The 14362-nt window shown below is 49.7% G+C and overlaps 9 protein-coding genes across 9 annotated transcripts; 4 read left to right on the top strand and 5 right to left on the bottom strand.

Moving 5' to 3' along the window:
- Positions 1-216: 216 nt before the first annotated feature.
- IAQ61_009078 (uncharacterized protein) lies at positions 217-1226 on the bottom strand (the record flags this gene model as incomplete). Its single annotated transcript, XM_003836702.2, has 2 exons — positions 217-1056; positions 1128-1226. The coding sequence occupies 2 exons, from the start codon at positions 1224-1226 to the stop codon at positions 217-219; spliced, it is 939 nt and encodes a 312-aa protein (XP_003836750.2).
- A 761-nt stretch (positions 1227-1987) lies between these two features.
- IAQ61_009079 (uncharacterized protein) lies at positions 1988-3269 on the bottom strand (the record flags this gene model as incomplete). The annotated part of the gene is made up of 4 exons (XM_066098248.1): positions 1988-2418; positions 2467-2590; positions 2707-3030; positions 3081-3269. The coding sequence occupies 4 exons, from the start codon at positions 3267-3269 to the stop codon at positions 1988-1990; spliced, it is 1068 nt and encodes a 355-aa protein (XP_065951887.1).
- Positions 3270-3621: 352 nt separating this feature from the next.
- On the bottom strand, positions 3622-4138 carry IAQ61_009080 (uncharacterized protein; the record flags this gene model as incomplete). The annotated part of the gene is made up of 2 exons (XM_066098249.1): positions 3622-3914; positions 3979-4138. 2 exons carry the CDS (start codon positions 4136-4138, stop codon positions 3622-3624), a joined length of 453 nt encoding a protein of 150 aa, XP_065951888.1.
- A 380-nt stretch (positions 4139-4518) lies between these two features.
- Positions 4519-5818, top strand: IAQ61_009081 (uncharacterized protein; the record flags this gene model as incomplete). Its single annotated transcript, XM_003836704.2, has 4 exons — positions 4519-4694; positions 4741-4903; positions 4954-5234; positions 5290-5818. 4 exons carry the CDS (start codon positions 4519-4521, stop codon positions 5816-5818), a joined length of 1149 nt encoding a protein of 382 aa, XP_003836752.2.
- Positions 5819-6088: 270 nt separating this feature from the next.
- On the bottom strand, positions 6089-6721 carry IAQ61_009082 (uncharacterized protein; the record flags this gene model as incomplete). The annotated part of the gene is made up of 2 exons (XM_066098250.1): positions 6089-6585; positions 6703-6721. 2 exons carry the CDS (start codon positions 6719-6721, stop codon positions 6089-6091), a joined length of 516 nt encoding a protein of 171 aa, XP_065951889.1.
- A 245-nt stretch (positions 6722-6966) lies between these two features.
- IAQ61_009083 (uncharacterized protein) lies at positions 6967-7861 on the top strand (the record flags this gene model as incomplete). Its single annotated transcript, XM_003836706.2, has 3 exons — positions 6967-7184; positions 7233-7302; positions 7361-7861. 3 exons carry the CDS (start codon positions 6967-6969, stop codon positions 7859-7861), a joined length of 789 nt encoding a protein of 262 aa, XP_003836754.2.
- Positions 7862-8792: 931 nt separating this feature from the next.
- On the top strand, positions 8793-9436 carry IAQ61_009084 (uncharacterized protein; the record flags this gene model as incomplete). The annotated part of the gene is made up of 2 exons (XM_066098251.1): positions 8793-8975; positions 9080-9436. The coding sequence occupies 2 exons, from the start codon at positions 8793-8795 to the stop codon at positions 9434-9436; spliced, it is 540 nt and encodes a 179-aa protein (XP_065951890.1).
- Positions 9437-9953: 517 nt separating this feature from the next.
- Positions 9954-10910, bottom strand: IAQ61_009085 (uncharacterized protein; the record flags this gene model as incomplete). Its single annotated transcript, XM_003836709.2, has 1 exon — positions 9954-10910. The coding sequence occupies one exon, from the start codon at positions 10908-10910 to the stop codon at positions 9954-9956; it is 957 nt and encodes a 318-aa protein (XP_003836757.2).
- Positions 10911-12234: 1324 nt separating this feature from the next.
- On the top strand, positions 12235-14292 carry IAQ61_009086 (uncharacterized protein; the record flags this gene model as incomplete). The annotated part of the gene is made up of 1 exon (XM_003836710.2): positions 12235-14292. One exon carries the CDS (start codon positions 12235-12237, stop codon positions 14290-14292), a length of 2058 nt encoding a protein of 685 aa, XP_003836758.2.
- Positions 14293-14362: the final 70 nt, after the last annotated feature.

The raw sequence follows: 14362 nt of genomic DNA on the forward strand, positions 1-14362 counted from the left end.
TAAAGAGGGGGATCTTGGTGATGCCGCCTAGATTTCCCATGGACAGTCATTGGAGTAGGATTTAGGGCAAGGTTTGTGGTTTGTGATGTGGGTTGGATGGGATTTGTTTTTTTCTTTTCAAAAAAGGCGGGATGGTGTAAGGAAATGGGTCTTTACTTAGTGGAGTATCTTGTTTGGTGTTAACGGCTTTACACACCCATTAAAATAATTACCTCTTCATCTCATCATCTCCTTAATCGTCTCTTCCAGCGCTTTAGGCGTCCGTCCAGCCTCCTTCAACATCGTCTCCAACGTCGGGTCCTCAATCGCACACTCCCCATCCTCAAGTGCATCATAAGTGCTACTCCACCACTCCACAGCAGGCCTCTCCATGCCCTTCGTCCTCACATAATACTCCTCAAACTCTTTCCTCGACACAACCTTCACCCGCACCTCTTTGCCCCTAACTTCGCCCACAATCTGCGCAATATCGGCCAAAGTCCACGTCCGCCTCTGACTCAGATAGAAAGTCTTACCGGCCCACGCTTCACCAGGTGCAGCCAGTACCTTGGCAGTACAAAACGCCATATCGGCGATACTCGTCCAAGAAACTCCTCCATCACCCGCGACCACGACTTCCCTCCTCGTCTCCCCCTTCAACCCAAAATAATACCCAAAATACAACGGCCAACTCTCACTATACAACCCCTCCCTCACCACCGTAACCCTTACTTTTCCCGCCTTTTCGATTTCGTGCAGGTAGGCCTCTGTGCGCATGTGCGCCCGCATGACCCCGGCTTTCGACGGATTCGCAAATCCAAGCGAGGTATAGTAGATATGTTGCACGCCCACAGCGAGTGCTGCATCAATGGCCGCGCGGTGATGTGCCTCGCGACCTTTCCACAAGGAAGCATCGTTGTAGTCCATTTCTATACGCGGTGTGGAGACAAGAAAGAGCGCTGTGCAGCCTCTGTAGGCGCTTGTTAGGCTATCCGGCTCGTCGAAGTTTCCATAGCGAATAGTGATGTTTTGGTCGCGAGGATTTTGGAAACGAGGGTCCGTTGGGTTGGAAGACGTCTGGATTTTGGATTAGTGGGTGGTGATGAAGTGGTAGGATGGAGGGGGATGGGGAGGGCATCGGATCATACACAGACGACAAGGTCCTTGGGATCGATGAGCTTGTTCTCGAGGATGGCGGCTAGGACGGCGCTGCCGAGTTTACCGGTTGCGCTTGTGAGGGCGAGCATTGTGCGTAGCTTGGTTGGGAGTTTTGCACTCTTCCTTTCTCTTGGTGTTTCTCAGTTGATATCCCAATGGTTTATGTCATGGCGGGTTAATGGGATATTTTGAATCGTTCCATCGATGACCTCATTGGCAGGGGGTTCTGACGAGCCGCGGGACATCTATGATATGGCCAAGTAGGAATGACACGCCATGACTGACACATCAATCTTTCGCGTGTTGTAGTGCTTTGAAAATTCTTCCTATGCCAAAATGATCGTGGTAATGGTGTTATGCGAAGAAGGTGGGTGTGCTGCAAGTGAGCCTTTGCGCATGGACCATCTGTTCAATGGTCCGGAAGCTCAGTTCTGCCCCTACAGGTATACCGGTACGGTCCATGCTGAACCATTTCCACTCAACATACTGATGTCAGAATTTTCTTTTAGACGGTAATTCTGAGCCAAAGTCACTACAAGGATTAGCCATACGTGGTAACATGAAGTGCGCGTTAGTTGTGCTTATCGAGTCGCGGACGTTCAATTTTAGAGATAATTTTCAGGGATAGCGTCCAGTACCGTACCGGTATTATGAACAGGAAAGTTTTCATTGATCATGGTTGACGTAGGTAAGACCTAAGTCTTTAGGAATCATTGTTGACTCCATAATTCTGGTCTGGTCTTGCAATGGTATCGCAATGCTGTCGCAACTTTGCGTTTCAGTTTCCTCTCTCCACGCTGTCATGCGGTTGCATAGACTCCTCAGAAGCCAATTCCCGTTCACGTTCGTGTTAACATTCGATTTGCCGCAACGGAATGTCAGAATTTTTTCCCGACCTTTCTTCATCCTGTCTTGTATAGCCCACTGAATCAGGGCCCCGAAAGCTATAACGCGAACCCCTTGCTGGATAGCTTGCTCTCGTCAAGTGTATAGCGTCAATGATTTTTTGGAAAAATGGTTTCAGTGCTGGCAGAGAGGCCGCAATGATACCTATGTAGAGCTCGGCAAAGTTCCACCTGGCAAAGGAATCATGCACAAATCGATTCGGATCCAGTAAGATGGTCAGACTCTTGGTAGCCTTCATGATACCGGCAAACGAAGCCAAAAGACCTAGTGATAAAACAATGGCAAGAAAGAGCTTTGTTCGTAGGTTGAGTGACAGCTTCCAGATGAAGGGTATGGGAAGAAGCGCGAGTAAAAAGTCGGTTGCGATGGTGACGGCTGCGTTGCTTTAGGGATACGTACTGAAGCGTTGAGTTGCTTGCTTACTCGCATTAAATATGGCTATGTCGCTGAACGTACTGATACTCATACAAATGGCAGTACCTGATCCGATGGGTGGCGGCCGGAGTCTCAAGTCCCATATCGCGGCCACCGGAAGACATTGGAGAACCTAGATAGAACGGGTTAGTGCTTGCCTTGCTGCGCGCCAACTTTTGATCTTTTGTGCATGCTATGCCAAAGTTTGAGACGATCAAATTATAGTAGTCCAAACCATGATCAGCTTACTAAATTGGAAATCAGTATAGCGACATTCGAAGGGTGATAAGACATACCAATAGTTCCAGCACATAGAACAAGGAAACCCAGCAAGAACAGGATGAGACTGTACAAGAACCAGCGATGACGTTCCGTCACCGCCAGTCTTAGAAGTGTGAAGCTGACCGAAATTTTCACAACCGTCACACCGGCGGTGATGAAAGTCATGTGTATCATGCGAAACTTCAGCAGGGTTCTATATCCGTCCTGATCGAGTCGGATAACAGATATGGGCCTTCCAAGCCCTACAGGAACTTGTGCGGCATAACAAATGAGCGTTACAGTGGCTAAGAGCTACAAAGGTCAATAAGCGTCTTCACTAGTTATTGCACCACTAGACATACCAGTGAAACAAGAATAGTCCAGTCGTCTTTTCCGAATGATTTGAGAACGACCCCCCGAGTATAGCAGCGTATTGAGACAATAACGACAGTCACGCCAAATAGTGTGCTGTTCTGGGCTATCAGTGTAAACGCATTGTTCGTAGCCAATTGCTCAGGTGTTGGAACTGTTGAGACCGAAGAAGCACTCATGGGGATATGTTGGAGATGGATGCGGATTCGAACAGTAACATGATGAAGCAAAAATTATGCTCCGGGTCTTCTTTCTATCTGCGTTTGGAGTCTGACGTACTACTGCCAACGTGCTGCGGCGTGGTCCCTCGAGAACATGAAGCGGAGCCAAGAGATATTTCCTATTTGAATCTCTGTGACTTCATCCTCTTTCAGCAAAGGATACACAACTTCTACCAGCAGAATGGAGTCCTCTTCATTCTCATGAGCTCATGAGCTCATGAACGGTTTATCTTCGACACTAATTTCACGGTCTACTCGCATACAAAACACCTGCGCTGTAGTCCTGAGTCCATGTTTTGAATTCTACGAGTCAAGAAATTTTCATACCGCTATTGTGTGCGGCATGCTGTATCCTAGTAGAAGGCCAAATGAAAACCGCCGTATATGCATAGATGAACAAGGTTGACGTCAAAGCAAGGGCAACCCTTTCCATAGGATCGTAGTGGCTGACGCCACCCACGCATCTACATATTTCTGCCAACGGGAGAGTTATCCTGAAAGACTGATTCGAGTGGCGGATCAATTGAATAATTGCGGTCTGGTGAAGGAATCGGAAAGTGGACAAGCGCATGTTGATCACACCTAATTCTGTGGCGCGTCGCGCTTGGCCAGCCTTCCTTCTTTCATGTTTGTACAGGCGCAATGCCTTCTAATGAATTGGACCTACCATGACAACAGATTATCGGCGAATATACTTTCCAGCCAACGTCTATCCAGATTTCCATGCCACTCTCTAGAGAGCTCGAATTTGTATGTGAATCGAGACTGTCGGCACCCCTATCTACGAATAGTTTGAATCCTTCATGTACAGCTATCTGCATCAGCATTGCTTACCCCGCTCTACCTGCGGCGTAGTAAATTGGTGTCACCTTTAGTCAGACGTACGCATATGATGGCATGGTGGCCTTCCATACCATCCTTATTCTTGCCCATCTGTGTTCAGAGGATCCCGGCCGGTACCTAACCGAGCATCTGTTCCTCCTCGTTTCCTAGTCCAATAGAGGTAAGATTTGCCTGAGTCTGGAAGCTCCATTGCAGACACCCCACAGTCTGTACACCTGCCTTTCTGATGCCCCTCACCGGTAATGTGTGCTGGCTTTAGAAGTCTGTCAATATATAATATGTCCCATGTCAAAGTTTTCGATTTCTCCAAACAGTACGAAGTCATATCCGTAATTCAGATCTTCTCAGAAAGGAATATATCGTTATGAGGATTGCGAAACTTACCTGTTTCGCACTGCTAGGCACCGCCAGCGCCACATGTACTGAAAATGATGTCCTATCAGCAAAAGGTCTCGTCGCACTGACACTTCACGTCGCGACATATGGCTACACCGACCCCAAGAAATGCACACTCGAGACTGCAGCTGTACGACGAGAGTGGTATGTAGCCCTTCATGTCGATTCAAACTTTTGCTTACACGTCTAGGTCGATGTTATCCGTGAGCCAAAAGCTAAATTACATAGACGCAGTCAAATGTCTGGCGAAGAGGCCAGCAAGGACACCAGCAGCTATTGCTGCGGGGGCGAGATCCAGATATGACGATTTCGTTGTCACGCACATACTACAAACCATGACGATACATGGCACGGTATGCTAATCTGCGCGTAGACGGAGTACAGCAAACTGACGAGTCGTTAGGGTAACTTCCTTGCGTGGCACAGATATTACATTTGGGCTTATGAACAAACACTTCGGGATGAGTGTGGGTACAAAGGTTATTTGCCGTACAACAACTGGTCAAAATGGACAGACGATCCTCTCAAGTCGCCTTTGTTCGACGGAAGTGCGACTAGTATCTCGGGCGATGGTGCTTACGTTCCTGGACGATACACAATTTGTCTACCGAGCGAAACTCGCTGTCTCCTACTCTTCAAGCCTGCCAATGGTGGCGGATGTGTTACATCTGGCCCATTCAAGGAGTAAGCTAAATCTGTTTCCCTGTCCTAACCGGGCTCTGTTAACAAATCCGTGTAGTTGGACTATCCACCTTGGTCCTTTCCAGACCTTCGCACAAGGTGCTCCACCAAATCCCCAGGCAGACGGGCTCGGTTATAACCCGCGCTGCCTCAGCCGTGACATCAGCCCCCAAGGCGTAAACGAAACAAAAGACGAATACGTAGTCTCTCTCATCAAAACCAACAAAGACATTCTCAGCTTCCAAAACACAATGCAGAATTTCCTCCCAGGCTCCATGGGTGTGCACACAGGCGGCCATTGGACAATTGGTGGCGACGCCGGATCAGACATGTTCAACTCGCCCGCCGATCCGGCGTTTTACTTCCACCATGGCATGATCGATCGAGTTTGGACAACATGGCAACATCTGGATCTTGAACGCAGGCAAAATGCGCTTGCGGGTACGATTACGTCTTTAAATGACCCGCCAAGTCGTAACGCTACGCTGGACGATGTGCTGTATATGGGACATGTCGGTGTACCGAATATAACGATTGCTGATGCTTTGAACACGCTGTCCGGGCCGTTTTGCTATGTCTATGCGTAAACAAGCTGGTATCGTTGTGATTTCTGATAGTGTGTAGTGACTGTTCATGAATCTTCTTTAGCGTCTTCCAATCTTGTTGAGCCACTGTGCTTGTTTTCCGCACTCTAAGGTGGTATATAGCCGCATTCGATTGCATAATCTTTGACTCTGCGTTCTTCGGTGAACGTTGTGACTTCACGGCAGCCTCGTCCGTTTCTGTGCCCAGGACATGAAAACTGGCTGCACCATAACACGTTTCCGCTGTCCAGATTCCGCAGCGTATACCATATATCAGGCCCCCTCGTCCATCTTGTCCCCCTCCCCAAACATGTCCTCGACCAGCAGCAAGAAATCTGCCAAGCCCTCCTTTTCTTTGTCCCTTCCCTTGCCCTCCCGTATCCCTTTCATCAACCCCATTGCATCCGCATCACCCTTCTTTGGGGTCCACTTTGCTGGACGGTCGTTATGTCCACCCCATCGGCCGCCTCTTCCTCTCCCCCTACTACCTCTACCTCTGAACGACTGTCGAAACGGTCGCACTTCGTCGTCAGGATCAGGCTCAATCGTTTTGGCGTAGATGCGTTGGAGGGTGGTGAGGAGTGTGGGGTGAGACTTGAGAAGGTCTTGAAACTTAGGATTGGTGACCAGGGCCGAGAAGTCGGTTTGAGGCTTGGGGTAGCGTGGTGTTGGCGCAGGCGGTGGTGGTTGGGGTAGAGAGGGGACGTATATTTTGGGCTGAGTTGGTTCGTCGCTGACGGGGTGGGCGAGCTTATGAGGTTTGAAGCATGCTAGCGAGCAGCTTGTGCACAATGTTAGTGCAGCATGATAATGTATCGTATACGCTACGTACTATGGCATGGCGCATGTTGGGCATGTATATTTCTTGGGCTCGAGATTGCAGATACCGCATAAGACATCTGACATTTTGATATACGAAGATGTGTAAGCGAAAGTGTGGGTAATGAGTACTTCAGAATTGTACTTGTTCCACGGGGGTTCATGTATTTGTGGAAGTCTCAAAGATGACGTCCAGAATCTTTTGGCTCTAGCTTCTTCACACTAATTGGACTTTGAGTCCCAAAGCGGTTAATATCCGCGAGTGCCCGGCCAAGACTACCATTGGTCATCACTCCACTTCACTACTTTCCTCCACCACAAAACAGCACACAATGTCTTTCGCGGCGCCGTTACGACCCTATGGGGCGCGCGCTTTTGGGTCATGGACCTGCGCTGCGTGTACTCGCTTGCCCATCCAGATGTCACGCGCCCGTAACCCAACATTCACCGCACGGAGATATCTGAACACTACGCAAGAGGCGCGGCAAGTTGTCGTGCCCAGAATGGACCAGATACACGCGCAGTATAAGACCAAGAACAGGACTGTTATGTACGACACATGGGAATTACTACATAGGCAACAAAGCTGACCTTCAAGGAACTACGTCTTCAGCGTCATATTGGTTTTTGGGGCTTTATCTTATGGATCTGTACCATTTTACAAAATAGTATGACTGCTTCGAAGAATCCCGAAATCAGCATGGGGAGTTGACTGGAGTTATCTAGATATGTCAAGAGATAGGCTGGGGCGGCCAGCCTGTCAAATCTGCAGCCCACGGCGGCGACACCTCTCGCGACCCTTCCGAGCGACTCAAGCCTGTCGAGCATCACCCTCGGCTGCGTATCACCTTCAATGGCTCCGTTTCTGACGTCCTACCGTGGAAGTTTGTGCCGCAACAGCGCGAAGTAAGAGTCCTTCCTGGCGAGACCGCTTTGGCTTTCTACACAGCCACAAATAAATCAGATGAAGATATCATCGGTGTGGCGACATACTCGGTGACACCCGGGCAGGTGGCGCCCTACTTCAGCAAGATTCAGTGTTTTTGTTTCGAAGAACAAAGATTGAATGCGGGCGAAACGGTAGACATGCCAGTTTTCTTCTACATTGATCCAGAGTTTGCGTCGGATATAAACATGAAGGGCATTGTGACGATTACGTTGAATTATACATTTTTCAAGGCCAAGTACGACAAGGACGGACATCTACGGCCAGTGCCTGGTGCCTAAGCTGAGGGACCGCTGGCCATTACATCTTCCACGTCGAGTATATGACCGGGTGCGAAGAGTAGTATACCACGACATAGTTTTGTTCCTGTAGATATTGCATATTTCTGTTGTTCATGCCTAAAGCTTTCCCCGCCACTTCTCCATGTCGCTTCTACACGCCAAGATTAGGCAGTCACGCTTCCACTCCTGCCATGTCAACTCCCTTGGACACTGATTGCCCACTCTATTTCGCTAGCCTAGGTCAGGCTGTTCAGCAGTACCACCTTTTCCAGTTGTCGTTGTATGCTGAAATCCATCTTCAGCCCAGCATCGTTACCTCACACCCTCATTCAGAAACATGACCCACGCCAGAATGCCAGCGCACGAAACGCATATCCAAACTTACTCTTTCGTTCACGGGCATATGACAGCCGATCGAGGCGATGTCGTTGAGCTCCTCGTTAGCACCCAGACCCAACAATCCTCGAGAGTACGGGTACTAGTCTCATCTTCGAAACTCGCAGGCATCAGTAAGCCGTAGAATGACTTTGTAGCATGCCATCCTCGAGGAGAAGCCCTTCCGTTGCCGGATCATACCGTCGGAGCTGTCAAAATTCTGTTGAAACTTGTTCATCGCATGCACGAAAGCCTGCCCAAAGTATTACTTCTCCGTCAAATCGTGGCCTTAGCCAGACTCATGGAGCAATTTCAGTGCCACGCCTACATAGCGCCTTGGTGGAAAAGATGGCTTAAGCCACATCGTCAATTGATGATACATGGGTCTAGTGCAAACCAGCAAACGGTAGTTCTTCCTCGAGAATACGAGAGTTGGCTATACGTGGCGACTCAATTTGGATTGGAAGACGACTATGTCCTGCTCTCAGAGTAAGTTTCCAATCTTTAGCTGGCACATCGAATTCTGACAGAACACTAACTCTTAATTGTTAGCTACATGGCGTGGAATTGTCGCTTAGGTTTGGGAGATCAAATCATGCACCCCACACCAGATTTCACCATGCACAGAAGAAATATTACGGTACCCTTGAGTGAGTGCTTGCGGTCTGCACACGTTCCACTCCCCAAGATTTCCACCTTTGCCGAACGAACGAGATCTCTGGAGAAGTCTGATCGTTTAGTAAAAGAGTATATTAACACTATACAGTCCGTATTAAAAGTGTTCGAAATGATCTCATGAACGAACTCTTGGCCAAGTTTCACAAGTTACTTGAGGATCTTCAGGTCAAATTGTTCTGTCGAGTAGTCATACTACCAGACGAGGATCAGTTCATGTGTACACATCTCATAGGCAAACGAATCCGAGCCTCCATGACCAGGTATGGGATTCCGACACATGGTAAAATAGGCTCGGCTATGTGCAGAATGTCGGTCAAAGAAACCCTCACTGTCTTACAAAGCATAGCTCAGGGCCATGATCCCTCCCAATGGCCATCGGAAACGCAAAATTCCACGGCTACATTTGATCCTCGTCACCATGTTGCGTGCAACAATGTTACGAGAGCAATCAATCAGAAATTTGAGAAGGTCATAGCCGCAACCGATCTTGAATTATTGGCCATGAGGGAAAACGCAGGTTAGCACCCACCCCCCTTAACAGTCTTGCGTGAGGAACATTCCCAGAAGTAACAGCTCATTTAGTACGCCTTGGAAGACCACTTTCAAACAATTTCAATTCGAACAAAATCGGGAAGTGGACATTGCCGTATCTCCCGGCTTATGGACTTTCTCCTGATCATGCTTTGAACAACATGGAAATTGGTATCACAAAGCAGAAAAGCGGATCGATTTATTCAAACTCAGAAAGATACAATAAGCGCGAATCTTGTGCGCGCTCAATAAACGCTGGCACGGCAGAGATGAGCGAGACTTCACCGCCCGAGCCGGTGCGTAGACACCTGATGCCTTCGGATACTGCATCTGGACGTCACAGATCACATTCAATATGAAACACTTGGTACTCTAGAGAATGAAAAATCACCATTTTTCACAATTCGTCGTCAATCTGATTGAATCCCACGTAAAACCTAAATGCCATACCCCACCACACGATACTCTCTAGCTGTTATTTAACATTTTCCCATCCTCTATTCCCCTCCTAATCCAAAACACCCGGCAAACATCCAGTAGCATCATACAGCGCCCGCAGCTTCTCATCACCCAATACATCATTCGCCTGATTAATCTCTGCCATCATCTGCGTTGCAACATCCTTTTTCGCCTCTGTGCAACGGTCAGGATGCCACTTCATACACAGCTTGCGATGGGCTTTTTTGATCTCATCTGCGGTTGCGGAGCGCGGGATACCGAGAGTTGTGTAGAGATCAGTTTGTGGCTTTGTGCCCTGAGGAGGTTGGGAAGGGGGTGCGCGGGAAGAGTAGGAGTAGGAGGTGGGGTGCGGGCGCGGAGGAGGTGAGGGACGACCAGAGGGGTAGTAGTAGGAGTTGTCCTTTGGAGTATCACGAGGAACTCGAGGCGCACGTTCAGTAGTGTTGTAGCGCGTGCTATTTGTATGAGTTCGAGTGGGACGGGGCGGGGGAGTGGCAGTATATGTGTTGTAATCATGGGCGCCGTGGGTGCGTTTTGGACGAGTTTCATCGCTTTGAAACACGTTGGACTCGTGTACTTCGTATGAAGTTTCGCGGTGCGGTCTACGCTCCTCGGTGTAGTATTGCCGTCGTGGTAGCTTGGGGGCTCGAGGTACTTCATCATAATACTTGTTTTTTGGGCGGTACGTAGACTCATTGTCTTGGTATACGCGATCCGTGTATTTATACTCAAATGTAGCACGATAGCCTCGTACGAAGTTGTCCTGGGTTGGTCGTCGCTCAGTTGTCTGGTATGCAGCATGGTGGTGCTCATGATCATTTACACCGAATTCATCACCACGACCACCACGAGGAAGTGAATCTGTCATATCAGCGAAATCATACGGATCGCGACGTTGTGACAAATAGCGAACTTCAAAGTTTTTGCACCGTGTAACGGCTTCCGAATGAGTGTAACCTTGGTTACGACATTCCTGATAGAGGATTTTGAAAGTTTCGTCGTCCATGGTTGAGGATGAAATGCCGTTTTTTGGTGTTTTTGATTTGTGGCCTTGTAAATGGAATCTTGTGGTATGATACTACTGTCAGTCAGTGATGGAATTTTATCAACCTTATATGGAGCTCTGTTGTACGCATAGTCGGTTGAAGCACTGTATGGCAACAATTTAGTAAAAGGAGAGGTATAACTGTGAACGGTCTAAGGACTTGTTCACAACAATGGTCAGAGCTGCGGCAAGACTGTGGGAGCTGATCACATTGTGCAGTCTTCCCAGCTCACGAGCCTGCTCAGTTGAGAACACCACATGGTACCCTGATAGCAATCGCACAGTGAATGAAATAATTTGCTCCGTTCCTTTCCAGCTCGTGATATTAACCAGTTGCTTGGAAGAACATTCAGCCCTTCTGAAACATGCGTACTTATCAGTGACGATCTCTAAATAATGGACTACACACGAAATCTCATGAAGGACTGACATGTGCTCATTGTGGTCTAGACTATATCGTGAAGTGCCTTGACTGTCTCCATAAAGCTTCCTACGGACTTTCATTATTCATGCACTTAAGACGTTTAATTCCACCTGACGTTTGTCCACAGCTCGTGACCACCATGTGTACCTACGCATTGTTAGTTTTGTTCACCCTGCTGCACCAATCGTGGAACTTTCCGACCCTCGGTCGCGATACAACAAGGATAGCATGTCCACGGGCTAAGATCTGATGTAATGAACCTCGCCGATAGATATAGATCCTAAAGTTTTCGCTTTGTTTCTCCACGTTCAACTGCGCCAAATGAGATCTAGACCTCGCCTTACCCCATAGATCCCTAAGACGATTAAGAGACAATGCACTTGCAAACCCGGAAACTAAAAAGCAAGTTGGGAATCGTGAAAATATCATTATTTCACCTCAATATTGCTGTCGGCAAGGAGAATTCCCACCGCGGTTGGCAGGTTTTGACTGCTTCGAGGTCTTGTTGGACACGTGGGGCGCGGCTCGCCCCCTTGCTTAGGTACCGGTACCGGTAGCCCTTTGTTCACGATAACGTGACGTTAGGGAGTACGCCTTGATGGAGTTACGTCGCAGCCACTTAACAATGACCTGAGCTGCGAAGGTGAAGGAGGAGCTCGCCGATAGAAGAAAACGGTTTCACTGCTGCCATATCTGGTAGACCCCTGCAAACGTAAACTGAATGCCCCCACCACCACCAACGCACGTGCGCATAACAAAGTTAAACAGACTTCAAATTTTTATACGCGAACACCTCTGACTCCATGCTTCGGGTACTAATTAAGAGACGGGAAGAGCATGTATCATTGCACTTTTGAAGATATGACTCTGCACGTCGACTCAGTCGCCGGAGAGAAGGTTGACGGGGTCGAAGAGAAGGAGGACTTGAGGTTGTCCATGTCCTCAAAGGAAACGAGCGAACATGATCTTGCACCCGTGGACTCTCAACCTGAATCGACCGAGACAGGAGATGCTTGCATTGGATCAGGCTCCGAGAAAAAATCCAAGGGAAAAAGGATTGATTTTACCAGAGAGGTTGCAGGTACTAGAACGGAAAGCGTTGATGAAAGCTGTGGCAGCGAAGACTCCCTACCGGTGACAGCATTACATGCATTATCACCACGACGCGCCCTCACATCAACCACTACATTACATAGCACATACACCGTGCACGATTACGCAGACTTCAACGGTGCCAAAGAGCGACGCCGACCGAAGCTCATGAGCCGCCTGAGGTCCCAGGCGAGCAGTAAACCTGCCGTCCGACCAGCCGACTTCCAGCTCCCTGTTGAGGAGCCAGAGAAGCGATTCGTCGATGACATTGGGATGATATTCCCCGGGGTCAGCGATCGAGCCCAGTGTCCTCAGTCTCGGCCACATCATGTGTCTACTTTCCGACTATGCGAGCCCATTGAGTACAGTACGCCACTGGCAGACCACGGCGTTACTTTTGCGGATTATAATCGCCTGATTGAGCTCCTGGCACAGTTCTTGCAAAATTCATCAACCGAGGATCCGAGGAGAGATAGTGGCAATGCGTCCTTGAGCTCGGCATCCATGCCAGCGGCCGGGATGAAGCCTAAGCAGACTGAGAAGACTGAAAAGCGGTCAGTCGCGTATGAGAGTTTCTTCGACGTTACCGAGCATTTCGGAAGGGACAGAAACCAGGCTGATTCTCTCAATCAGCTGCTGGAGGAGGTTACCTTTGCCCTACAGGAAAGAGGTGTTCCAGTGGTTATCTGCGTCAGCTCTTACTCGCTCTTCGCCCCATCTCGCATATCAGAGGCACACGTACAGATCCTCCATGTGACTCCTAAACAGCTCAAGGAGAGCCAATCTACCCTTCGAACTTCTCGAACTTTCTCCGTGAGGAGTAGTTGGCGTGTGGGCCAGCGACTGTCCTTTATGCGTCCCCCTCCGCCCTTGCCATCTGAACAACCATGTGCACGCCCACGACCTACGGCAGAACCAGAACCGAGAGCAGACAGTGAACAAGTCGCCGACGCGTATCCTTCCCCAAGGAGACCATTCAACCGTTCCCAATCCCGCGACCAGTCCCAACCCTACCCTCTCTGGCCCAACGCCATCCCCTCGCGCATGCGCGAAACCATGCACGCCAACCTAGAAAGATACGGCACAGACCCCTATTTCCGCGCCTGGATGCGTGCAAACATAGACTCCGGCACACAATCCAGCACTAGCTATCAAGCATACCTGACCGAGACGGCAGGCAACCTCTTCACCACCAAGCGCCTCGACTACTTCGACACCGCCGTACGAAAACCCTCCCTCCTAAGAAAAACAGACCGCACCTCAAATGGCAAAGACAACAACCCCGTACGAAACCACCCCCACCGCAGCGAAAAATCAAACACCACCGTAAACCGCGCGCGCTACGAACACAACCGCACCCTCGAATGCCGCAAAGCCACCGAAACCAGCTCCCGGCTCAGACTCGTCCGCTTCGCCTTCCGCCACCCCATCTACCCACCCCATACCCCGGAGATGCAAAGCCTGGGCCTAACCCGCCCGCTCTACCAGAGCATCCTGCGCGACATTCACAGTCTGCATGAGACGCTGCAGGGCCGCAGCAAGTGCCCGTTCGTGGGGCCCCTGCGGCACGCGCTGGATAAGGTGTGGCAACGGAGGACGGACGAGGCGTGCCAGCCGGAGTTGAGGGCATATGTGCGGCGGTTAAATGCGCGGCATCGGCGGGTGGTGTGGACGGTGGAGAGGGTGCCTGGGGTGTATGAGCGTGGGGGGGTTGGGGGGCGCGAGGAGTGGGAGGTTAGTGCGTGGAAGTGTGAGGAGCCGTTGGAGTTGCTGGTGGATTTGGAGAGGTGGGGGATTGTGGAGAAGAGGGTCACGTTGGGAGAGTGAGAGAGGGGGTAGTTAGTATGGGGCGATGAGGAAGGGCTCTTGGGAGATGGGATGGTGTATGTATGAATAC

Source organism: Plenodomus lingam (assembly GCF_022343315.1).
Source record: "Plenodomus lingam strain CAN1 chromosome Unknown contig_5, whole genome shotgun sequence".
Lineage (NCBI taxonomy): Eukaryota > Fungi > Ascomycota > Dothideomycetes > Pleosporales > Leptosphaeriaceae > Plenodomus > Plenodomus lingam.